The sequence below is a fragment of the Grammomys surdaster genome, unplaced genomic scaffold (genome assembly GCF_004785775.1).
Source record: "Grammomys surdaster isolate TR1022 unplaced genomic scaffold, NIH_TR_1.0 184, whole genome shotgun sequence".
Classification (NCBI taxonomy): Eukaryota; Metazoa; Chordata; class Mammalia; order Rodentia; family Muridae; genus Grammomys; species Grammomys surdaster.
The window spans coordinates 6,780,041-6,806,819 of record NW_021604629.1 but is presented as its reverse complement, the minus strand read 5'-3'; the positions used below and the strand labels follow the sequence as shown (position 1 = coordinate 6,806,819).

The 26,779-nt window shown below is 45.1% G+C and overlaps 1 protein-coding gene across 1 annotated transcript in view; it reads right to left on the bottom strand.

Moving 5' to 3' along the window:
• The window catches only part of Spon1 (spondin 1), a 274,956-nt gene extending 255,132 nt beyond the window's left edge, over positions 1-19,824 (bottom strand). Inside the window, exon 1 of the mRNA XM_028768082.1 lies at positions 19,365-19,824. Coding sequence (XP_028623915.1) covers positions 19,365-19,602 — 238 coding nt within the window. The 5' untranslated portion in view covers positions 19,603-19,824. The remainder of the gene's footprint in view (positions 1-19,364) is intronic.
• Positions 19,825-26,779: the final 6,955 nt, after the last annotated feature.

Genomic DNA, 26,779 nt, shown 5'->3' with positions numbered 1-26,779 from the left:
ATAAAAATGAGAGATGAAAATTACTTTCTATACTACCTGTTTCCGTGACACACACATGACCAAAAGCAACTTAGAGAGGAAAGATTTATTTGATTGACATTCCCAGTCCATCACTGAGGTAATTCAAGGCAGGAACCAGCAGGTAGGCCTGCTTGCAATTACAAACAGAATCACCTCTGATCAGGGACCTCACTCATGACCAAGGAAATACAACAGGAGCCATAAAGGAATGCTGCTGGCTGGCTGGGTCACAGACTCATGCTCAGTTAACTTTCTTATACAGCCCAGGACCACCTGCCTAGGGATAGTGCTGCCCACAGTGGGCTGGAACTTCCTGATTCAATTATTAATTAAGGCAATCCCACCACCAGACGTGCCCATAGACCGATCTGATCTAGGCAATTCCTCGGTGAAGCCTGTACTCTCACATGACTAGGCTGTGTTAACAATTAAAGCTAACTAGGGCACATGCTTCAGAAAACATTTTATTGCCAATGATAAAGAGACTAGGAAATAAAACTATATATCTGAATGTGTATAGCATATACATTCACATATATAAAGAGAGAATGGGATCCAAAGTTAAAAATGCATAAATAGAAGTTTTAGGCACTTAATACAGGTTCTAAACTCACTGACTTCTGGCTTTATCTGAAGATGACCTGATTTAACCCCTTCCATTCTGTGACTAGTCTTCTGAGATCCAGAGCAGAGAGATTTTTTCAAGTTCACATCATGCAAGGTAACTTCTGGAATCCAAGTACTTTGCGCCCAGTCAAGGGCGTTTCTCCTAGCTGTACAACGTAAGGATAATATCTATACAATGCTCCTGGAAGTCTGGGATTGCCTTCTGACCCAGTTCACAAGGGACAGAAGAAGGTCTGTGCGACACACACACACACACACACACACACACCACACACTGTGCCTGTGTGTGAGGGTGTGCCTGCATAGGCATATAGAGAACAGAGACTGGTGTCAGTATGTTGGGGATCCAAACTCAGGCACTCATGCTTGCTCAGAATTGCTGAGCAATCTCTCCAGCCCTACTTTTTAGATCTCTTAAAGATAATATTGAACATTTGTAGAAAAGTAAATAAAAATAATCACGACTGGAACTTAAAGGTAATTTTAAAGAAGTTACTGGATTTTCTTCTCCTCTGATAATTTGAAATTATGAAAACTTGGGGCTGAAGAGATGACTCAGTGGTTAAGAGCACTTGTTACTCTTGCAGAGGACTCAAGTTCAGTTCCTAGATCCCCTGGCAGGCAGTTCCAGTTCGAAGGAATCCAACAGCCCCTTCTGGCATGCAGTGCACAAATGTACATGCAAATGTACACACACACACACACACACACACACACATACACACACAAAATAAATAAAATTTTTAAAAGGAAAAAAAAAGGAATTATGAGCTCCACTAGCTCTCATGAATCTAAAAAAAAAAAAAAAAACCTAAGATGATGAAGACAATCTGGAAGCTATTTTCCCTTTGAAAAAATGCTTATCAGAAATCACATCATATTAAAGCTGAAAAGGCACATTTTACATAAAAATACCTACAATTAGCATAATATGTATGCTTACTTCCAAGTGTCAGTATGCTACAGAAATGGGTGGGTATATGTAAGGTCTTTAAGATCATAACTTGGAATATAGCAGACTGACCGTGAACAGTAGCACTGAGGGATGGCATGATGGCCCAGCGGGCAGTGACTATGCAACCCTGGTGACCCGACTGATCCCAGAACCCCTGTGATGGTAGAAGGCAAGATCTGACCCAAAAAGTTGTCCTCTGATCTCTGTATGTATGCCATGACAGGCATATGCTCATGTGTATACATCATATACACGCTAATAATAATAAATAATAAAATAAAATATTTTAAAACAAGGAATTTCTTTTAAAAATAGTTGTTGTTACTACTTTCAGTAATAAGATTATCACACTGCAGTGTACTTTGTGTTTCTGTTTGTCTTCGGGCTTGTAAACCCTTCAAGGCTAGAACCACATCTGGGCTCAGGGCAGTGATCAGTGATGCGCAATGAAGCCTACAGAATAGTACTTATGGTCTGCTAGCCTCAGCAATGTCGAGAATGCCAATGCTCTTACACACACACACACACACACACACACACACACACACGCATAGTGCTAAGAATAGTCAAGGCAATCTTGAGAAAGTAACACAAAGTGGTGGGGCTTACCATTTCCACATATGAAGACTCAGAGAGCTATGGAAATTAATCCAGTGCACTACAATGAGGAAAGAAGTAGAGGGCTCAAAGAAAGTTCCAGAAAGCTATGAGAACCTCAGATGATACAGAATGCACAACAGTATAGAAAGCCACTGGTCAAGGGAACCGCAGGTGCTCCTCACCACATTGTGCACAAGGTAAATCTCCTCAGACTGACACGTTACACGAAATGCAACATGATAAAGGTTCTAGGTGGTGGTGTAAGACTGTATACCAATGACATTGGAGCAGAAAACATTTGAGCAGAACATAATAAGCAATGCTCATAAAGCCTAAGATGTATAAATGAGGCGCTACCGAACTTATCCTGTCAAAAGACATTGTGAGAAGAGAAAGGGCAAGTCATGGTGTAAATGACAATTGCAGTCCTATAGGCAATATCTAACTGTCATCCAAAATATACAAAGTCTTGCTAATCAAGAGAGACAACCCAACAGAAAAGGCCATAGGCAGATGCACAAGCTAATTCTTGGTGAAGGTGCCTTGCTGGCCAGAAACCTGTGAAAAACTCTGAACCTCACCAGCCAATAGGGAAATACAAATTAAATTCATAATAACATACTACTGAATAGCTACCAGATTGACTAAATATGAAGAATTAATACCAAATGCTGTTAACTGGAACATTCACACATTGTTGAGGAAGGTGAAAATTAGCACATTTGCTGGAAAACTCTCCAGCACTTCGTTGAAGCTGAACATACACCTTCCCCGTGACCCAGCTATGCAACTTCAAAATGTATGGTTATGTGCACCAAATGCTCTTGGGAGAATAGTTGGGGTGAGGTCCTTCCGAGTAGCATCTAATTGGAAACATCACTAAGTTGGAATAGATAAATGGTGACACAGTCATGTAAGCGAATGTAAGCTAAGGAAAATGTGCAAATTGTGCTGTACACATGGATGAGTCACAACGATAATCCAAGGTTGGGAAAAAAAACTGACACAAAGGAATACAAATGTCAGGGCTGAGAGATGGTTCAGTCAGTAGAACAGCTGCCATGCAAGAATGAGAACCTGAATTGGGGTCTCCAGCATCCACATAAAAGCTGAGCACAACAGCACACATCTGTAACCAGCACTGGGATGCAGAGGCAGGTGGGTCCCTGGAACTCATTAGCTAGACAATCTGAATCTGTGAGCTCCAGATTAAGTTAGGAACCTTGTCTCAAAACATAAGGTGAATAGCAAACCAGGAAGATACGCAATATCATTCTCTGTCCTCAGTACACATGTGCACATGTCCACATGAGCAATACATATACCACACACGAACACATACAGAAAGGAAGAGAGAGAGGGAGAGAGAAAGAGAAACAGAGACAGAGAGGACAGACAGACAGACAGACAGACAAACAGACAGAGACAGAGAATAGAATGGTATGGTTGCATTGGTAAGTTCTTACATGAAAGATTGCACCAGACAATCTCTGGTGCTGGAGTCAGATGTGTGGGAGGAGGAGGGAGACTGGTGTGGAGGACACACAGATGTTACTACAGCCTTGGTCATGCCCTAGTTCTTCATGTGAATTCTGGCTACACTGGTTTCTTCACCATGTGATAATCATTAAGCTATATGTCGTGTGATTAAATTATTATTTTTTTCTGATTGCAAATAGCCATCTTCCTGTACATTTATTCAGTACACTTGACAAGCTAGTGGTAAGTTTGGTTTCCCAGAATGCTGCATCCCTGCAGGCTCTAGGAAACTGAGGTCGTACCCTTTCTTGCTTATTAGGTATATCACACAAGATGGAGGCTCTGGAGGCTAAGCTGAACTCTGCGTGGGGTTTCAGTGCATAACTGCCACTGGAAATGATGTTATTACGCAGTTTAATTTGAAGGCAGTCAGGAGGCCCTATCCATCTGGTGGGCTTCATTAGACTTCCTCCTGAAAGAAAGGCACAGACGTACAGCATGTTCCACAACCCAGTAACAACCAAAGATGACTGCTTAGTGATAAATAATAGGATCTTCTCTCTAATGACTCCTCCCAGTGCCTCCCAGGAGAAGCCATTAAGAGATCCAAAACTTGGAGAAAAATGCTTACAAAGGATTAAAAATACAAAATAAAAAAAGACCCAGAGAGAGACGGGCTATTTGGAGTCATTCTGTGAGCACACACAGGGAACTGGTAAAAGGCAAGGATTCAGGATTAGAACTCCAGAGTTCCCACTGGTTAATTATGAGACTCCTGGGAAGTGACCTAACTGTCCTCTTTCCCCCATTTTAAAAAGGGAAGGGTGAGTGACATTGCGTTACAGAAGTGTAAGGATGAATTAAATTCACATTGATGTAAATGGCGATGGTAAAGGACTATGTCACGGGTGATGGTGTGTGGGTGGTGAGGACAACACGTGGATGGGAAAGAGGACACTGATGACTGTGATGGTCAGGGCCAATGTCATGAGAACCACGAATATCAGCAGACCCATCAGTCAACAGTGAGGTGGTCCTCAGGAGAAATTATGGAAGGAAAACTCCAGTCAGTGCCAACCAAGTTCTACTGGGAGTGGTCTTCACAGTACCAAGTCATAGAGAGAGTTGGTGCAATCACCACAATATACTGAATAGTCTTGTGGTCTGTCACACTCACGTGTGCATGGGCCCTTCTTGCTCCTTCCACTCCTACATAATATAACACCTTCTTGTGTTTCTTGGATACCTCTAATCCAATCTTAATTAAATATATATTTATGAAATTATTTGTTATACATATGCTTTCCCTAATAATCCAGAAGCTTCAGAAAAACACAGACCAACCCTGTCTTAATTCTTAACACAGTAAATACCTCTTGAATGCATGAGAAAGGGAAGGCTCATTTGTCTTCTGTGCACGTTTGGATCATTTCTGCTCCGGCCAAACGTTCTTATGGCTCACAGTGTATGACACACCTGACTCCCCTATCTATTTGCTTTTTTGTTGTTGCTGTTGCTTTGCAGTGCTGGGCATCAAACCCAAGCTGGGTAAGGAATGGTTAGTAGATACATCCCCAGCCTCACCCTGTGTTTACTGAGTACCTGGTCTGTACCATCCCACTCCCACATTTTTAAAGAAAAAAAAAAGCCCCAGCTTCTGCCACTTAGGAACACATAATCTAATAGCTGGGAGGAAAATGTACCTCTGGATCATGTGCAAGAGGTATCTTGGGGGTATGAAAAAGGGCTCTGGGAGCTCAGAGAAGGGCATGTCAGAGTCTACCTCAAGCAAATGAAGGAGGCTTTAAAAAGGAATGGGCATCTGAGCTGTATTGTCAGTGAGGAACAGGGCTTTGTGCAGTGGAGAGAAGAAACACCATCTGTGTAATAGGCACATGGGCTAGCTTTGTCTCTAGAAATTCTGGGCTGGCCCAGGTCTTTGACCCAAGATGGAATGGCCCAAAACATTAAAAATGGATGGCTGGTGTGGGACTCAGTCAGGAAAATGGAAACTGAACATTCTACTGTTCTCAGAAGTCTGCTGACCCCTTGTCTTAGCAGAACAGTGTGACCACAGCCTCCTGCTATGCCAGTAATCAGAACCTCCCATCACCCTGTCGCATGCCCCCTTTTGCTTTTTGAAGGTTCCTTTTCCCCTAATGCTTGCCTGGTACACTCACACTCAACTAAAGGCTCACTACGAAGCCCCAAACTTCTTTTTGGCAGGGAGATATTCTCTTCTCTTAGGGACAGCCTGGCAGTTCACACCCTTTGGCTCAGGGTGGCTCTGGTGATCTGGTTCTCTTGATAAGCCACACAAAACCCAGAACTAACTCTCTGTTGTCCAAGTTGCTTGCTGGCAGGTAATGTGTCTTCAGAAGCTAGATGAGGGGAACAAGCAGGATACAAATGGTTGCGGACCTCCTAGGCTTTGCTAGGAAGTATGGATACTTCTCTAGAGATGTTGAGAAGCACTGGGGGTCTGAGATGGGAATGCTCACTCAGATTTATATACTTCAGGGAGGCTGAAGGCTGTGTTATCACTGGATTATATGCTTACTCTAAGACAGCGGTTCTCAACCTATGCATAGTGATCATCAGAAAACATATTTCCGATACTCTTATGAACCCCCAACCATAAATTTATAACTGTAATTTTGCTACTGAGTGGTGTCTCTGTTCTCAAGACCTCCAGAAATATGTGGTTTCTGGTGTCTGAGGTCCACAGGTTGGACCCACTGTGCTAAAAGCTACCTTGATGGTGGCTTGCCTTGTTTGTATAAAAATTATCACACACTGAAGCTTGACAAAAGCTATGTGCCTATTACCCTTTCAGGACCTGTGGGATTATATCACCCTCCTACCCATCTCTGGAGTTTCAGAACCAGACCCCCAGATTCCCAGTCCCCTGGCTCCATGGAGAATCAGGTCCCAGCATCACCAAATAACCAGCCCTGGCCATCTATATCATGTGTGCTACTGATGTGTCTAAGACTTCAGGCCTCAACCACAATGGACCCCCTTCGTCAGTTTATACCATGGGCTCATAGATCACCAAAGTTTTATGTAAGCCACAGAAGCAGGTGCTCCCCAGCTGCTTGACTTAAAGGATTCCAGGAAGTAGAAGTCACATATTGCATTAAGAAGTTTGGGACTATTCTCTACCCAGCTAATTAGGACAGAGATGCCAGGGAAGGGCTGGTCGACAGGAAAGCAGGGCTGGTAACCCATTGTGAGCAAGTGTGGCCAGTGGGATTAGATTGTGCCATTTCTTACATTCCTTTCAGCAGCCAATATTCTCAGTATCTTCAGATGAGAGGAACCCCCCCCCCATTCCAAATGAGACTGCACACCCTGAAAATTGTAAAGGCCATCTCTACACAACGGAAATCACCAAAAGGCCTCATCCCCAATTCCCCTCTTTTTATTTTGGGCAAAGCACTTAACTTTCCTTTGTTTCACTTTCTTTATGTGTGAACCAGCTGGAATATTGTGTACCTGTATTGTCATTGGGTTAGCTAATGAATTCATAATCGTGAGCCCATAAAAATGTTTGCTAAATCAATAAAATACATTAAAAAAATAAATCAGTGTCCTCCATGAAATTGGGATCATAATTATCAGCTTGTGGATTTGTTGCAAGGATTAGAGGAGACAATGAGTATGAATCATACGCAGTGTCACCAGGAAGGCTCCTTCTCCTCCCTCTGTGTCACCTCCTCACGGTATAGCTTAGAGACAGATGGAAGTCCTGAGCTGAACAACATGGCCACAAAATGAGAAAGAACAGTGCTAGACTTTGGACCTTGAAAGACCCCAAAGGCCCATGTGTAGGAGCTATGGAGGGGATGATGAAGTGTTAGGAGGTTGGGCTCAGTGGGAGGAAATCTATTTATTAGGATTATGCTCTTCTAGGCAATATGGAAACTCTGGGGGCTCATTCTTCCTTCCCTCTTTCTCTGTCTGTCTCTGTCTCTTGCTCCCATTACTATGAAGCAAACAAGACTCCTTGGGTGACACATTCTCCCACCATGATATCATGTACTGTGTTGCCACAAGCCCAGACAGGCAGAGACATCCGACCATGGACTGATGCTAACCAACATCTCTTCTAGAAAGTTCATCTCGTACATGTTGTTGCTGCAATAGAAGGCTGACTTACACAAATAAGAAGCTATTCCTGAGAGATTGGCAATATGTCACACTATACAGGAGAAGGTAGGAAGCTGAAGGAGACCCCTTATGGGTCCTCCTATCCTGACCATGTGGCCAATCCCCTGTCTCCCACTTTAACACAATCATGAAGCAACTGAGCCCAGATCTGGTCTGCCTCCATGCCCTAGTCTCCTGGGCTGTGACTCAAGCTGAGCTGATCAGGATCCATCTCCCTGAGACGCTCCATCTTGGAGTTAAAGGGTAGGAACCTTTCCTTTAGTCGCAGAACTAGCTAAGAGACTGTTCACTAAAGGTTGTTGGCAGATATCCGCCCAGTCATTTGGAGAAAATGTATTTATAATAAGAAAAGGAAGGCAATACCTGGAAGTACGGCTAATAGATAAAATGTGAAAGGAGCAAAGTAAGACAGGTGGAAGGAAGGGGTGGAAAGAAGAGGGAAAATATGGAGCAGGGAGGTGGATGGGTGATGAGTCTGCGCTCCCAGCTCCATTTATGCCTGAAGCCAAACCCAGCTCTGGGCTTCCCAAATATGGGGATCATTGTGCTCTGTTCCTTGCCCTAGTTAATTTGATTCTGTCCTATTGGTTGCAAGGAAAAATTCCTTGGTGATCACGAAGCAAAGCAATCAGCAACTCTGCATGGACTGCAGGAATAGTCAGCAGTCTAAGTTCCTGTCACTGTGACAAAATACCCGAGGGAAACCAATTAAAGGAGAGGGTTCTTTTGGGTTCACAGCTTCTAAGGATTTGGTCCATCTGCATGTGTTAGCTCCATTGTTGTTAGGCCTGTGGCAAGGGAAAAGTACCAGAGGAGAAAGCCATGCTAAAAGGAGCTGCTTACCTCATGGCAGCCTGGAAGCAGGTGGTGAGGCAGGGGAAGGGAGAGGGAGAGGGGAAGGGAGAGGAGACATAGACAAGACTCTGGCCAGCTCGGACATGGCAAGCATGGCTTGCCCTTCTCCCCCATGGCCCCCCTCCGCCCTCCCTCCATCCACACCCCCAACCCCACGTCATCCTCCTCCCCCTGCCTTGCTAAATGTTAGATTACATTCCTGAAGCCAGCCACCAAGGTCTATTCCCTTATTTGGCCACTTCCTCCTCCTGAGGCTGACCACCAAGGTCCAGCTCTCAGAGTATTGAAGTCCAGCAATCAAAAATCCCCTTTGGCTCACCTAAATAACATGCCCAATTAAAATTAAACACCCTATCCTAACATGAGGTCTCCCCTTGTACCTTTATAAACTGCCATTTTCCTATATGCCAAGTCTGTCTCCCCTCTATCAAGAGGCAGTCTTTTGTCCCGCTCCCCCCCCAGGACAAATACCCCTCCCCCTCTCTCGTGTCTCTTGCCCCTTTGCTCCCTTTCCTTCTCCCTCTCCCTCTATCTGCAAGCTTTGTTCCTTATCCCTGCCCTCTGTCCCTCTGTCTTGGGGTTCTGAGCACACACTTTCTTCGAAACATCCAGTGACCTACTTTATCTGACCAGACTGTGAGAGTTAATTTTGATAGAACCCAAAACCATCTGGATAGAGACATTCACTGTAAGGGACTGTCTAGATCAGGGTGGCCAGTGAGCGTGCCTGTGGGGATCGTCTTTAACCAATGTATATGAAGACCCAGCTACAAAGTAGGCAACGCTGTTCCCCGGTTTGGGGCCCTGGACTGTTTAAGGCTAGAGAGAACTAGCTGAGCGCAACATGCATGCATGCATTCTCTTTCTGCTCTTGACTGTGATGTGACTAGCTACCTCACCTTCCTGTCTTAGCATCCCACAATGATGGGCTACAACCTAGACTTGTAAGCCAAATAACCTTGTCTCCCTTAAAGTTTTTTTTTTTGGGGGGGGTGGGGGGAGAGTAGGGATCAGGGTATTTTATCATAGCAACAGAAATGCAATAAGAACATATGGTTATCTGTGATGTCATTAAATCACGAATCCTTCAGTGAATCAATCACTAATTAGGTCAGAGTCTTCAAGAGGCATTTTAGAGTTCCACCGTAAGACTTGGGACACACTGGGGTGAGTGACCTGGAGATGGCAGTCAGTTGATAAATGTCATTGGGGTGACAACAGGATGTTTACTTCAAAGTGCTGAACTAGATGTCAGCTTTAGGAAAAGACCTTAAAGGGTGGCTGTGAGCTCTGTCCTAAGCTATAGCCTGCTCAAGATTCCACTGAACAGTTTAGATAAAGGCTTATTAGGCCGGTTTATAAAAAGTTGTAGCTAATCTAAAAATAACATGTAGGTAAACCTCCTTGTGACAGAATCAAGACTTCATGAATGAGTGACCAGAAATTATGCTGGAGGTTCAATGGGAAAGCACATCAAATATGTTCAGGGTGAGGCTGGGGCGAGGAGACACAAACCTGTAATCTCAGTACGGAGGCTGAAGGCTGAGGCAAGAGGTTCCTGAGGTGGAGGCTGGCCTAGGTTTATAGAGTAAATCCTTGTCTCAATCCCCTCTCCAAGCTGACCAGTTACACCAACATAGGCTAATCTACCAATCAGTGTTCTCTTACTATAACACAACAGCATAGACAGTTAGCAGAGAAACAAGCTATTTTAGGTTACAGTTCTGGGGATATAGTGCAGTATTTCGTGGCACCATGATTGGGGTCTGTTGTGGAAGTGCTACATTATGGGGAGGCCATGTGGTGGGAAAACCTGCTTAGAACATAAGCTAAGATATAGGGAGAAGGTGAGAGACCAGAGGTATGCCCGCATCTCCTCAGAGGTTACAGCACCTTCCTACAGCAGCATCCCAGAGACCAAATCCCCAGCAGACCTTCTGGGGATATTATCCATACACGCACAAACCATAGCAGTTAGGGAGCACAGCAACCTTCCAAGAAAATAGCAAGCATCTGAGTTGGCTGCAGGTTGAGCGTGATTCCAGAGCAGGACAGGACTGCCAAGAAAGCAAACACAAGCCCTGGCAAGCTCACACACACACAGTGTCCAGGACAGGAAGGAAACCATTCTGTCCCTATCAGAGCACATCTGGAGTACAAAGCACAGGAAGAAGAAATGTCTCCCATAGCGGTGGCTGAAGAAATAGGACATGGCATTTTAGTCAGAAGAGAAGCCAGGGTAGAGAGCTATTTACCCATATGCACTGCAAGGGCTGACATATGGCCAAGGAAACATCTTCTTTTGTGTGATTTCAAAGGTCAGGGACTGGGGAATGTGTGGAGGTCCAATGGGAGCAGCTGAGGAGAATGATGAGGTCAGCGTAACTTCTAACTTCTCCAGCCTGTGAGCATTGCTGCCCCAAGGGACTCGTGGTTGTCCTCTGCACCCCTTCCACATTGCCAAGGCAGAGGGATGACAGAATTGTACCAGGCCTGAGGGTATTCCCAAGGTGTAGTAGTTAGTTTCACGTTACTATAACATAATTCCGGAAGCAACTAACGTATAAAGGAAACAGGGTATTCCTCAGCAACAGAATAGGACCATAGTGTGAGGTACTGAGATGAAGAGGTGCTAGGTGGTGTTGGGGAAGCATCAGAAAGGGATACTTCTCTGAAAAGAAAAAAAAAATGTAGTTTTGGAAGCAAATCCTTTGTTGGGTTTGCCAATCCTTACAGACGGTGCCAGCAAAATTCACCTTAACAGTCTGTGTCTGGGCTTGAGTGTCTGCTCCGAGAGCTCGGGTGTGGCTGGCAGCCCTTCCCTCTGCCCTTTACCCTGTCACCGTGCTCCTCACTTCTGCACCTTCTCATCGGACTCACCCTCTCCTTGCATGCAGTCCATCTGCTTGTCACCCACCTCCAGCCTGTCCCAGGGCAATAGCTGTCCTTTCTCTCTGCTGCCACCATCTGGACGGCCTTGACTTCTTCCAGTGCCATCCTCTGGTGCTCACCTTTCTGGCCTAGGGAGATGTGAGTTCCCTGGTCTAACTGATCTAAGAGAGGAGGGTGCAGATCTCACACCGGGACCTGCGGACCTTTGGATTTAAATGCCCCCTCCCAAACAAATAATGATTTAATGCCTGCTGGCCATACACGATTCTGGGTACTGGAGATAGAATAAAAAAGACAAAGGCTTTGCTCTCATAAAGAGCGTCTTCTAGATGGAAGAGGCAGGTGATAAACATGATTATCTCCGAGAGAGCTTAAGGGCTCGAAGAAAATAAATCAGGGGGAAAAAACCCAATGGGAAACATAAAGTGGTGGTCAGAGAAGCCTCTTTATAGATGCGACTTAATACACAAGACTTAGAGAGGATGAATCAGTCATATGGAAGTCTGGGAGCAAAACTATGTCCCTTGGTGCTTCTTCCCTTTGCCTTTCAGAGAGTGATTAAGAAGCCCTGAAAAGCGAAGAGGAGAAGGGGTGGGGCGGCCCAGAGCTCCCGGTAGCACCTGGCCATTATTTTCAACTGGATCTTGATTCTAGCTCCTCCCTCTTCTTCCTCCCCTCCCCAACTCCACCGGATGACTGGTTCTTGAAAGTCTCCTCTGATCTCTCTCACACAACCCTTAAAAACCGATTTGTAAACCCTAACCTCCAAACTGACGCCCTCAGGCCTCAGCAGAGGAGTTAGGCACAGGAGATTTCTCTAAACTTCCGTGGTATTTTGGGAATCTCTGGTACATAGAGCTTACTGGCAAAAGGCTTCCGGGGTGGGCGCTTCACTCTTTGCCTCGTCCTGTCTGAGCCTCAGAAGACCTTTTGTGAAGATAGGACATTTTATGCCAACAAAAACTTACCAACATCTTGTGGAGTTTTTGTGAGAGCTTAGCTGTAGGTATTCGGAAGTAGATGAATTAGAGAAAGAGACCAGACAGCGCGCGCGCACACACACACACACACTCACACAGGACTCTAGGTAGGTAGGCACTTACCACTTCACTCACTGCATGCTCCTGAGTATGCCACGTGGCCTCAGTTTCCCTACACAATGACGTGGTAAGAACTTACTTGCCTGCCAGTATTTAAGGAGGAGAAACCAACAGTTTTCTCAGCAACCCGAATGAAGCAGCACAGATCATATCCAAAGCTGGAGGGAGAATAGCACTGGACTTACCAAGAAATGCCAGCTTCCTTCTCTTCCCCGCTAATGGAAATATCTGGAGGGGCACATAAATCAGACCAGACTGGAGCGGCTTTCTTTCTTGTATGTAATGCACAGTTTCAAGGGATATTGAAGGGATAATTTTGACTTATGTGATTTAGACTTTCCATATGCCTCTCGAATCTCAGCCTTGGGTAGGCTAGGTAGTCACAGCATTCAAATTACTTTGTTCATTTTTATTCTGAATGTCTACCCCGGTGGCTTTTTTTTTCTTATCCCACAGGTGGTCATTGATTTCTTGGTCTTTTTACTTCTTCCTTCCTTCCTCCTTCCCTCCCTCCCTCCCTCCCTCCCTCTTTTCCTTCTTTCTTTCCTTTTATTTTCTGATTCCTCCTTTGTTGAGGGAAAAGTAAGATAGAATAGGCTACCTATGCACACTTACATAAAGACACCATTTTCATACGCATAGACTCTCACACACATAAACACACATCTTGTACTCCTTTCTCCGTCTATGGATTTAGCAGGAACATCAGCTCAGAGCTGCACAGAGCCCGTCTAGAAGACCCTTCACTGAATTCTCACTCATGGAAGGAGAATGATTGTCATTAAAAACATGGGGCAGGGCTGAGAGGTGGCTTAACTGTTAAGAGCACTGGATGCTCTTTCAAAGGACCTGGGTTTTGTTTCCAGCAACCACGTTAGCTCACAGTTGTCTGTAACTACAGTTCCTGAAAAATCAAATGCCCTCTTCTGGCCATTGCAGGCACTGCATGCACATAGTACACATAATATATGCAGGCAAAACACTCAAACACAAAGATTTTTTTAAAAAAAGAAAAAAGAAAAAAGAAAAAAAAAAGAAAAAAGAAAACCGAGCACTCTCTAATTCAGTGGTTCTCAACCTTCCTGATGGTGTGACTGTTTAATATAATGATTCATGTTATTGTGATCCCAATCATAAAGCTCTTTGTTGCTACTTCATAACTGAAGTTTTGCTACTGTTATGAATCAAAATGTAAATATCTGTGTTTTCTGGTGGTTTTAGGCGACCCCTGTGGAAGGGTCATTTTACCCCAAAGGGATTATAACCCACAGGTTGATAAACACTGCTCTAATTGTTCCCTCAAATCTATTTCTCCTTTATCTTTAAAATATATATATAAGCTGCTCCCCTCAACATTGTGTGCTACATGGAGCTTGGATGTGAGAGCAAGGTGGCTACAGTGATCCTTGGAGAGAGATACCCAATAAAACAACCAGAAGCCAGGTAAACTCTATCGTGTTGGCTAGCATCCAATAGAAAGACACATGTGTAAAATGGATGAAATTAATGTTAGCAACATAATGTTCTTTGACCTAACATATATAATGTCCATTTCAATATGGGGTCCATTTGAAAATTGTTAATAAGAGCCATGCTCTCTTTTTTTCCCCACATGAATCCTTTCAATAACATTCCAGCCCATCTTGTTTCAGACTACTGTACTTAAAGTATGTAATGACCTTGCCATAGTAGCAGCTACCTGTTGGATAGCAGAGTCCAAGAAGAGGGAAGAACAACAAGGCAGAAGGAGCCTGGGTTCCTCCCTGACACTGTGAAGCCAAGAGGTCTGTCACATCCAGCTTTCTATTTATCTCAGCTGAAACAATTCATTTGGAGGTCTCTTAGCCTGGCTTATGTCTATTCTGTAAAGAATATAAATGGTGAATGTGGTAGTGAAAACTTCCTGGGCACCTGTATGTCATTCTAGCCTGTGGTTCCGGTTAAAATAATCAGCTGTGATGGACTTACCTGGGCTTGAGAAAGCACTCAGGTTGTAAACTTTGAGAAATTTAAATTAGATATGCCTTGTATTATATGTTTTATTGTTCCCCACTGCCTGAAACTCAAAGCCATAAGCAACCTTATAATCCTTAAACATTGGACTTGAGGCAGCTTTTGAATTTTGTTTTCCCTTCTGAGTTTTTCAGACAGGATCTCACTATATATGTTGAAGTTGTCTTCAAACTCATGATCCTCCTGCCTCAGCTTTCTGATGCCTGGGATGTTAGCATGTACCTGGTATCTTTTGGTTTTTATTATCAGTTTGAATTAAATGTTTATTAAAAAGCGACAAGAATTTAAAATTTAAAATCACATGATAAAAGGGAAGGAAAAACACATGAACAGGAGAGGGAGAGAGGAGCGCTCTTTAGAAAAACAAACCACAACAAAAGAAACAGTTTATTTAAGAATCTCTTTCCCAGCTTCGGTTTCTCAGCTCCTATATATATATGTTATGCTCAGACACAAGCATTTGCAAGCCTAGTTATAAAACAACAGCATATAGATAAAACAATTTATCAAGTTAAGTTTTGTCCCCCATCCAGTTTGTTCCTGCCTTCTCGTGAAGGGAATCTGTTAAGGACTGACAAGGTCCTTCATGTTCTAAACTGAACCTCTACTCAAGGGGAAAAACAATGCTGGCATGTATTTTAAAAGGAAGACAGAAGGAGAAACTGCAGGCAGACTCCATTGCTTTATTACTCTGTGTCCCGTGGTGTGATTACCATAACTGTTGATGCAGTTCCCCAAGGCTGAGACTAGCCTAGTAAACGGCTTCTACTCTCCAGTCAGTTTAAGAGTTGGCGTAGAGGACTAGGGAAGAGCACAGACCGAAGAGGCACAGACACAAGGGTGGGCCCTGTCTTGAAGCGTTTTCACTGTGAGGAACCTCTCTGACGCTCAGTCTCATCTATAAGACAGGAATAGAATAAACTGCCTTGCAAGACTGTGAGGAATAAGGGAGCTGAGTGGGAAGAATTTAGCACAATGTCTTCTCTGTTGTTATAAGTATTTTTTTAACTTCCAAATGAATCCACTCATAACATGTATATATGTGTATTTATATGTGTGCACACACAAACATACATACTGTACCCACTGTGTGCTGACTTCTTTTGACCCTTATTTCCAGTCCTCATGATGCTTTGAGGTTGTCCTCCCCCCAAATACCTACCCTCACTTTACAGACAGGGAAACTGTAGTTCAGAGACATGTTGTGGATTGCCTGTGGTCACACAGTAACTATGAAGACAAGCAGAAATCCCAAACTAACTCATGCATCGTGAAATCCCATGCTTTTCTAGCAGGCTGAGGTCCTTACTCACACTGGCAGTGTCTGTCCCAAACTGAGACAAAGAAGAAAAAGCAAAGCTGCTTTGGAGGTCTCCAAACCTCTGAGTGTAGAATAAATCCCCCAATTATGCCTGCAGTTGGGCTAGCTTTTGAAATCTCTTGAACATTCTTTTCCCATCAAGTTCCTTGAAATTTCCCTTTAAAGAGCATCTAGAAAAGGACACTCTCGTCAGCCTGACTTTATTTTCCCAATAAACAGACCTTGCTCAGACAAAAGAGCCTCTTTGATTTTCAATCAATTCCTGAACATTTCAGCTGATTTCCTGCTATTTGGCTTGAAATTGTGATCTGGGAAAGCCTGGCTCTGTAAACTGTCACCCTAGAAGAGAAGCCCCTGGAGTATCCTCAACTTGTTATTTTTAATCACTGTAATCGCCTTTCAAAGGAGGCTCTGGTCAGAAACAGAGCGGGCCTTTCAGAGCTTTCTAAAGGACAATTATGGCAGTGGGGTGGGGGGTGGCTAGAGGAAGAAGGAGGGAGGGGAGGGAGCAGGGGTGGGAGAGAAAAGGAAGTCAGAATGGCACTAGCTAGTTGGAGAAGGCTGAATGACTGCCCCAACACGTACCCAGGCTGTGGGGAAGAAGCCCCATGATTCAATTTGTTAAAATAGGGACCTTTTTATTCAAGTCTAGAATAGCCAAAGGCAGTGGAGTGGGGGGTCTATGGGGCACAGATGCCATTGGATGACGGACTGAAATAAAGGGCAAAGATTGGAGGGAGGAAAAGGAGTCATTGATTCCAAGGATGGTGATGGGTGATGGATGCTGAATGTGGGGGAGGGGGGTTAAAAAGCAAGCAGAACACCAGGGGATGTTAGCATCTATAAACCTAAGTCAAGGTACCTAGGAGAACACATTAAATTTACTTTTAATGTGATATTGTAAGGAACTATAATCTAATGGGAAATATCACAAACTAAGCTAGTGCCTTTTCTTTGTAACCCTGAACCTGGTGTGTTAATTACAGAACACCTACCCGGGATACTTTTGCATGCTTCTCCCAAAGTCTTTATTTCAAGATATCCTGGCCGTTGGAGGGAGAAAACATATTATCCCCACCTACAACCTAAGCAGGTATTACCATATTCCAAAACGTAAGGGTATAGGCTAGAGAGTCCAGGGCCCTCCCCTAGTCTGGTCTCAGGTCATCCCTGCTAAGCCTTGGCCTTACCTAAAAGCTCTGGACATGTGACTGTGGAATGTGCCTCCATCCGAGTGCTGAACTGTGTGTGTGCTCAGCCAAACAGAATGATATGAGGGGTCGAGGATGCTCCTGCTTGGTCAAAATAAACACACATACACACAGACAGACAGAGAGAGACAGAGAGAGAGACAGAGACAGAGAGAGACAGAGCACCCTCTTCTTGGGTTTAAATTAAGTATAGTCTTAGACAAGGCCTCTAGTATGGAGAAATCACCATTCTTTCATTCACTAAATAAATTCATGAGGAACCAGAAAAGGGCAGCCATTTGTTTTCTGGTAGCTGGACTGGAGGAATGTTGACAAACTTTTCAACCAGAGGAGCGTGCACACAGAGTGCAATTAGACAAGACAAAAATCTACCCCCATTTTTAAGTAAATAAAGAAAAGTCACTCTACCAAAACTAATGAATATTTGAGGAACTGCTCTTACACACTCACCTTTGTATGAATACATGGCTTTTTATCCAGGCTCGGCTCAGGGAAATCAAATGGCTTGCACAAAGTCACACAGCTACTAAACCCAGGGCCCTTCATTCCCAGTCATCCCTTTTCCTCTGCTTTCCCAGTTAACTCTGAACTGTGTACAGGGGGCCCAGATGGTTTCTTGCCTTTTGGTCTGATCTTGTCCAGGTTAGGGGAGTACCAGTTTGTCCTGTACATGACAGGTCTAAGACTCCTTCCACCAAGCTGAGTGCTTCCTCCCTAGCTAGGAGCTTTTTTACCCAACTTCTTTCTTCTTGGAGAAAGAAGCGTCTTGTGAATTCCCCAGGGAACAAAGCAGATCCTGGCCAAGGTCTGAGGGATTCTGTGCCCGGAGCCTGAGTGGGTAGTTTGGAGTGGAGAATTACAACTCCACCAACCTGAGCAGGAAAACAGAAGCAGCTTTCTGGGAAGTGCAGTCCCTGATTCTGGTACTGCTGACACTGCCCCAAACTTTCTCCCAGTGCTCCCAACCATTTCCTCTTGCAACTCTCTGGGGGGAACCAGGAAGGCAGCAGCTGGAAGCCCGGTTGTTCCACCAAGTTTTCTAACGATCTGCTCTTCCCCATCATGCACCACTCGGACTTATAGCTCTGGCAGAGACCCTAGGTAAAATATAGTAAGTTTCCCCAGTGTCCTGCCTGGGGACAGCCAACTAATGCTTATTAAAAAAGGAAGAAGAAAAAGATATCTGGGAGCCTACAGACCTACTGAGCAGAGAGGTGGTGGGGTGTGAGGGTGGAGGTGGGTGACTTGGAGTCTTCAGGTGGGTGTGTTCAGCTGTTGGTCATGCCAGAAGTCGCCCACCGGCTTGTATAGCCTTTCTCTCTGCTCTGAGCCCTGCTCTCCACTGAGCTGCATAAAGTTGGCCATTCCCAGGGTGCACAGCAGTCTAGGCCGACAGAATCAGAACTGTGTTCGAGGAGTCTTGGGAACCCTGGGTCTCTTTTACATTCCATCTTTTATTGAGAGATTACCCGGTTGTTTGTATGGGTTTTGTTGTTGTTGTTCCTGAGGACCCTATTGCTTTTGGAACCTATCCTGTATATCCAATGGTCTCTCAGTCTCCTGGGACATAAGAGAGTAATTCGGGGATCTTTCCGTGGACCTTTCAGGTTCCTCTTCCCCTGGGACTGGTTAGGGTCCCATCCAGGAAGTGAGAGTCCTACTTGATCTAGAAGCCGGTCTCTCTCCATCAAGAATGGAAGCCACTGGGAGAGCTGCCCTACCTGGGATCCACCTGAGAGTATCCTCTTCCCCAGAGAATGATAAGGAGAAATGCGTGTGTACTTCACTGTAGCCAACAGCTGGAGCGAAGTCAGCTCCCTCCCAGACAGGCTGGTGGATCTGTGGCTCAGCTGTACTCCCTTCCTCTCCGGAACCCTGCGTTGGAGACCCGGGCTGTCTCTCCTGCCTGTAGCCTCCCCGACGGCCCCCTCCTCCCCTGACGCTGTCTTGGTGAGGACAGAGCTGGAAGCTAAGGGGCTCAGGGCAGCCAGGTCACAGCCCCGGGCTGGAGTGTGTAGACATGGCACACCCGGGGGCTGCGTTCCCGGCTCCAGCCTTGCTCCGGTCAGTGCCCTAGGGGCTTCTAGATCTCCAGTCCCCAACGCCACTCCACTTACCTCGGTAGCTGCTTCCTGGCTTATAGAAGTCAGGGTCGCCTTCCACGCGGAGACTGAACTCCGTGTATCCCTCACGCCGTGTGCCCTGGGCGCGCAAGATGCGGCTGCAGTAGCCCTCCGACTTGGCCACTTTGTCCAGGGTCTCATCTGAGAAAGCTAGCGCTGCGGCCAGGGGCAGCGCGAGGGCCAGCAGCGTCGGACCCCGGCTAAGCCTCAGGGGCGCGGGAGACAGCCTCATCCTCGAGGGTCCCCCAACTTTATGCTGATGTTGCAGACCCCTGTCAGAACACTCCTGCTCCAAGTGACGGGAGCTGCAGAGACGAAACCTGGAGGAACCCGGGTGGCGCTGGCGGTGGGGAGACCGAGCCCGCCTCGCTTTGGCGGCTGCGGAGCTGCGCTGCTCTGAGCGGAGCCGAGCAGCGGAGCTGAGGGGCGGGCGGTGGCGAAGGAGCGCGAAGAGGGAGGGCTGATTTGCGCCCGGATCCCCCAGCGCAGTGCTGTTTTGTTTCTGAGCTGGCGATTAGCGGGCGCTCTGGTGTTTGTTTTGTGAAGCTGGATTCCCGGGGTCTGGTGGGATAGAGCTGGGATACGCAGACACGTGCTGGTTCAATCTACCCTGCCACCAACGAGGCTGTTTCCTCAGCATCCAGCTACACCCTGGGTCCTGTGGACCACAGTGCTCTGAGGAGGGAAAGCCTGCCAACTAACTTTTGTTGCAAACCTACTCAGTGCCAGGCTGCGCTGCTTTCCCCGCGGCGGCATCAGTCTACCACGTGCACTAGCGCCACACACCGTAATCATTTATTTATAGACAAGCAGATCGCCGCAGGCCACCTTCGCTGTCCTGGCCCGCTGCCTCGTTGCTCTTCCCAGGCCACCATATAACATGTCGCACTAGAGAACCAACACGGAGCCCAGAGACTTAGGCCGTGGGAGCAGCTGGCACAGTGCCTTGGCCATATTTTCGGAGATCTATTTTTTTAAAAAAAAAAAAAACAAAACAAAAAAAAACAATGTTTTCTTTAAAAACAGAAAGGGGGAAACTTACTATTGAAGAAAATATTTTGCTACATATTAGTTTATTCAGCAATGTATCTAAGCAATCATAAACTGTGAGGTTTTAAGAAGGAAGGTGCTTACAAAAACAAGTGTCTAGTGCTTAGGAACCTGGCCGTTTTTAAAGGTTGAAAGAAGGGACTGTGTTTTCTTGGCTTAGATATTTAATTCAAGCTCTTAGCCTCCAGGGACAGGTTTTTTTGGGAGAGGACATAAGCAGGAATCTCTCCCAGTGTTTCTCTGCCTCAACCTTGTCACTTACCCGTTGTGAGATTAGGTCAGACAACCTTTCCAAGCGTGTTCCCTGCCCAGGAAGCACTGGGCAGGAGCGTGTGGGAGCTATTAAGCCGGAGCTGTGTATGCTGAAATCCGACGAAATCTCTCATGTAGAATACTTTGCCTCTGGAGACACTCTACTTGAAGATACCTGAATCCCATTGCTGCACGCAAGTATCCCTCCCCCAATGCTCTGAAAGGCTCCTTTATTCGCCTCTCCTTCCCAGGGCCTTGAATACATCTCAAGTGCCTGCATCTAACAAGCAGTTTCATCCACTTTCCAGAGCAGCCTTTTCTCTTTCACTTGGAGTACGAACAGCCCAATAGAGTCATCAACACTGGAAATTCTATTCCTTACTCCTCCACCAACCACTGATTCCTTAGTTCTGTGGTGTGACTTTTACTGCCACTGTCAAATGGATGCTGTCTTTCAGAAGTCACTGGGGAATAAGCCTTGTGGAAGTCCTTGTATACTTCTCAGCCTTAGGAGAAAGCATGAGAACTGGACCTCAGCCCCTGATCCAACTGACCAGCTCTCTTTTATGTGCATATTCAGATCTGTACTGTATCCTGAGTGAGCCTGCCCTCGACTGACACCATGTTTGGGTTCCCATTCCCCCAGCAGGCTTTGTTGTACACACCTGAAACTAGGCTCTATGCCTAGCACTAGAAGACAGGACAAAACTTCATCCATCCATTCAACAATCCACCCATCCATCATTTATTAAATACATCCATCTATCCAATCACCCATCATTCATCCAATATAGCCATCCATCTGTGCTGAGTGGATAAAGACCTCTACTTTCTACTTCACAAGTTCAATTGGCAATTATATCATGTCTTCCCTTCCAAACACCTTGGCTAGAGACTTGCTCCTGCACATAGTCCATCCATCCATCATCCATCTATCCCTCCATCTGTCCATCTCCAGTGTCATAAAGGTTCTCCAAAGGTTCAGCACTAGGTTACAAGGCAGACATGATGCTTACATTTGTGGATCCTATAGTCTCATGGTAAAAGCAAATATTAATTGTATTTGAGCTATGGTAGTGAAACATGCTGTATGGATCAGGAGAACATACCAGACATTATCTCAGAGGGTAGGAAATCACAAGAGATGAAAAATGCAGCCTTTCTCTTCCTGGAGTGGACTGACCAAATATGTACCCTTGAAAATCTGTAGGTTTTCATCAACATATTCAAATTTAAATTGGAGGTGGGAGGGGACAGAACAGGCAGGGATGTGCTATTTAATTTCTTATTGGCTATTAATAAGAAAACCGTGGGAGGTGGTGAACTTATCCAACCTCCTGTCCCCATTCCGCATGGCCATTTTCGAGCTTACAAAAAAAAAAATAATGTTAAGATAACGTACTGTGCTAGTGAAGGAGAGAGCTAGGTTTCAAAATCAACATTGCCAACACCAAAACAGGGTACTTGCCGTTGCCCAGTGTTGGCCCCATCATCTGGGCTCTAGCAGCAGGTTCCAGCAAGTCTTCCAAGCTCCTATCCCAGGCCACCATCTAGGTTTTCCTAGTCTGCCATGGCTGTCACCTTCTCTCCTCCATGCATGCAGTCCATCGCTCTGTCTTCAGCCCCACGCTCCAAGTTCCTCAGGCATCATCTGCCCGGCTCTTGTTCCCTGCTCTGCTTTTCCTTCTGCTTCAAACGTCTTGTTCTCTCAGCCTCCTAACTGGTCTACCTGTCTGTCCTCTTATCTGTCCTCATGGAGTCCCAAGAGAGCTTTTTGCAAATGCAGATTTGAATGTAGACCCTGGGGTTAAAAGCCTTCTGCCCTTTCCCTTGGCTTCTGGGCTCTTAGATTAAAGCTGGATCTTTCACATGGCCTCCTAGGCCCTTCCTGCTCCATCTCTCTTCTTGGCTCCATTCCCACAGCTTCTCACTTTGGGGAACTTCTTTCTTCTCGCTCCGCATGGCCTGGGATCCTGCAGCTTTCTTTAGTCTCTCTACATCCCTCTGAGAAGCCCTTCATGATTTTGTATAGTTAGCCTTCCCCTAACTCTTTCTTGGATTTCAGTATATTTTCTTTTAATAGTCTGCAGAATTATCCTTACCTATTCACTAGTATGTTTAGTTTTTAAATTCTATATTTGTTAAGTGTCTTTCCTTATCATTAAATTCAAAATTCTGAATGTGGCTTCCTGTTGTGATCTTCCCCTACATCCAAGTGTTTGGCTCAAAGGAGGGATCTATGAATTTTTATTCTATATATGAAAAATCTTCAGCAAATGTGCTACAGTGCCTTCTAACTCAGCTCAAGTGTTTCAAATAAGCCTTCAAGGCTATCTACCATCTGGCTCCACTCTAACCACCGGATATGAGAAGATGCCTCTGCTTAGACACTGTGATTTACATCTAAGAATTACACAATGGTCACAGGAGTGGGGATTGTGATCACTTGATAAAGTGCTTGCTTGGTAGAGATGAAACATTGGGTTTGATTACCACCATGGCAGAAAACTACATCAAAACCCAACCAGATATCTCGGTGTGTATCAATAACTTAGGCATTCAGGAGGAAGAACAGGAGGGACAGAGTTCAAGGTAGTCATTCTCTTGTTGTCTAACCTGCTCTGAGCACTTGAGACCCTTTAGTCTCTCCTCTGGACTTCAGTATTTTTTTCTGCTAAGTCCACTCAATTGTCACATATTGTTCCGGGTGTCTCATCTACTGGCGATGAATCCAGTTGATTTCTGTTTAATTTCCTGCTCAGATGTTTTGTTTTGTTGTAAAATACACTGGACTTCAAGAAATATCTTCTCAGTCTCGTAGCCTAAAGCAGAGCTGATGTTGGTTGCTAGGGTGTTGCTAGGGAAAGTCACTTAGCCAGGGCAGATAATTAACTTTATCAGTGTGTGTGGGTAGGTTGCTAAAGAGCCAGGGCTCCACTTCTCCAAGAAAAAGAATTTCGTTGATTGGTAAAAGCTGGATCAGCCACTTGGTGTGTTTCCTTTCATTTCGTTTCTTTCCTCTTTCTTAAAATGAGAAGGAAGAGGTAATTTTCTAGATTAGCGTTCTATGCTTTCGATCTTTAAAACATGAGCGTAAGATGTTTGCTTCAGATGCAGAATCCAGAACCTCATCAAAGACTCACCAAATACACACTTGGAACAAACTCATGCAAAGTTTAAAGGACCACCCTCACGGAGCAAGTCCAGGGAAGCACACAGCACCCATTTGCGTCACCCATGGGGGAGTAAATCAAAGCTGAGCATAGGACCTCCCTAAACTACTTATGAGAAAACTAGCAGCAGCAAGTATGACATCGTGCCTATCTCCTAGGATTCTGAAAAACAAATCCAAAATGGAGACAATAATTTCTAAATTTGAAGCTAAATCACCCAAAGAAACCAGTTATCGTTGTTACTATTTATTTATTTAAAAGATCCCAGTAATGTTATTTCTTTGTGTCTTTGACTCATAGAATTAAATCTGAAGTTCTATGTGAAGGGATTTCTAGAAAAAGCAAGCAGATAGACATTGAAGGTAAGTGAATAATCTATTACTGGTAATGTCTCAAAGCAAAGCTCAGAACTGGCAAAGCGCAGAAGCTGCCTTTGAGTGAGCTACCTGGTTATGAGATGAAGCAATAAACTATTATAATTTTTTTTTGTTCTTACAAAAGATACTATGAGCAAAGATTTCAATTAATGTAAAAGCTATTGCTTCGGGATACCTTCTAGGCAGTGACTACAGTCAGTGTAATAGCATTACACTGTGAATTCTGACCCTGACTGTGTCTAGCCCACAGCTTTACCTAAGGTACAAACTTCTCCAGATGGTTTCAGATTCCATTTCATCTTTCATTCTCTCTGCTGCATCCTCTGTTTCCATTGCCAGGTCCAGACCAGCATTCTAGACTATTATTCAGAAGCCTCTCTTACTTTAAAACTCACAGCACTTACCTGATACTCCCTCAGCCTAGCTCCATCTTAAAGAATACAGGTGTGATTCAGGCCACACCCCCTGTGGCCAGAGAAGACTCTGCCAGTGTTCTCTGGATCTGTCCCTTCACACTTGTGTTACAGACCTGGACACAAGGTAGTCTGAGCTGAGGAGTCAGTCATTGCTCTGTGTAGTAAACCCTGGCCTCTCTCCAGTCTACAGTCCTCTCCCACAGAGACACCCTTGGCTTCGAGCACCTCAAGTTCTCAACAGCCCTCTGTCATTTCACTTCCAACTCCTCCCCCTCCCCAGCCAATATTTGGACCATTCATGTCACTGGAGCCTATGACACTGTGGTCTTTTCTGATTTGCCCGGCTCATCTTGCCAGCTCCTTCTTTACCCAACCCAGATACCTTGCTTAAATATTTTAACCGAGTCTTCGTCAACATTCTTGGTTATCTCTCTCTTTTGATTTCTGTGCCTCTTGTCAAACTAATACCCAAACCCAAGATCACAGAGGACTGTCCCAGACTTCCGTGCTCTGCTGCACACAATGTGATAGCCCACCTGCTGTTCCGCTCTGGGTTCCCAAGTGCTATCTTCACAGCGGTTATTAACACCACTCCTAATCAGTTTCCTCTCTCACCTCAGTGCTTTATCTCTCTCCCTTCTAGTTCCTTCCATTTAGTCAAGAACCACAGGTGGTATTCTTGTTCTTCTTGTGGTGACTTGCCCTCTCATTTCACCCTCCAATTACAGGTCACTGGGCATGAACTGCAACCCAGACTCCATATCTCTTGTCTCTTCTGCCTGTTTTTGCTCTCTTCCTCCTTTGTAATGTAGATCTAACTATTGTTCTCTTTTATCTTGTGTTTCTGTTTCTCTTTCTGTCTGTATCCTTGGGTTGCAGGAACAAGGTCATCCCTCCTGTCCTGGGAGGTGGACCACGTGATTATGTGAAGCTTAATGGGAGACTGCACCTGTTACTGATATTCTCTCTCTCTCTCTCTCTCTCTCTCTCTCTCTCTCTCTCTCTCTCCCTCTATAGCAACCCTTCCCACTCCCTTCCCTCAGATCCTAGAATGAGCACACACTGCGGTATTGAAACAGCTTCAATAGGCCATCTAAGGCCCTTTAAATTGCCATCAGAGAGTTGTCTGGATTAAAACAGACAAAAGCCCCATCATTTGCAAGGCAAAATGGAAACTCACCCCTGGGAGTAGTTTGAGGGGAGTTTCAAAGTGTAGATACGGTCCCAGTCTACAACCTTCACAGGATCCCCTCTTGTAGTTGTTTATGGGAACAGCTTGCATCAGGGTGCTATAAAGCATGGTGTATTTGTGCTCAGCATCCAAGAGTGAGCCTTTGCCATACAGCCACACATAGAACCAAGGCATAGGACTCATACACCTTCCTGAGTGTCTGCCGCTGGTAATCTAGCAGCCTGACTCAGGTTTAACCTTCTCTCGAAGTTCTGGAAATTTCATGGCCTGGACCACATGACTGCGGCACATTACTGCCACCTGGTGGCCATGATGTGACTGTGCCGCAGTATGAAATAAGGGCTTGAGCCTGAGTTTGCCTCTTTGGAGGTATCTTAGACTAGACTGTGCTTTGAGGATACTCACAGAGTTCCCTGCTGTCTTAAGAGAGAACAGTGTGCTTACATGAAGTAGGTTCTTGGTAAATTTTGTGAATTTCAAGATTTTTATTCAGCAAACATATTAATTAACTAGAAAACAGGGCTAAGAAAAATGAGCTCATTCTTGTCTTCAAAACGCTGCAGAGAAAAAGCAGATAATTGGTAAATTCATATTACATATGAAGAGTCATATGTGATAAATATGAGTTAATATGAGTTTAAAGGAGAATGGTCACTTCTGCCCAAATCAGAGTAATGTAGGATACGTGCTCAGCACTTTCCTGAAAGAACATTGTCAGGAAGGGGAACAGATAGAGGGGCAGGCACACAGGGTAGGACAGAACAGAATGAGGGCTGCAGCCATAGCTAAGTTGAGAGAATGCTTGCTGAGTGTGCACAAAGCCCAGGTTCCAGCCTCAGAATCACGCACATCCATCATTTCAGCACTTGGGAGTTGGAGGCAGGAGGATCAGAAGCTCAAGATCATTCTTGGACACACAGCAAGTTTGTCCCCATACCCGGGAGTATAT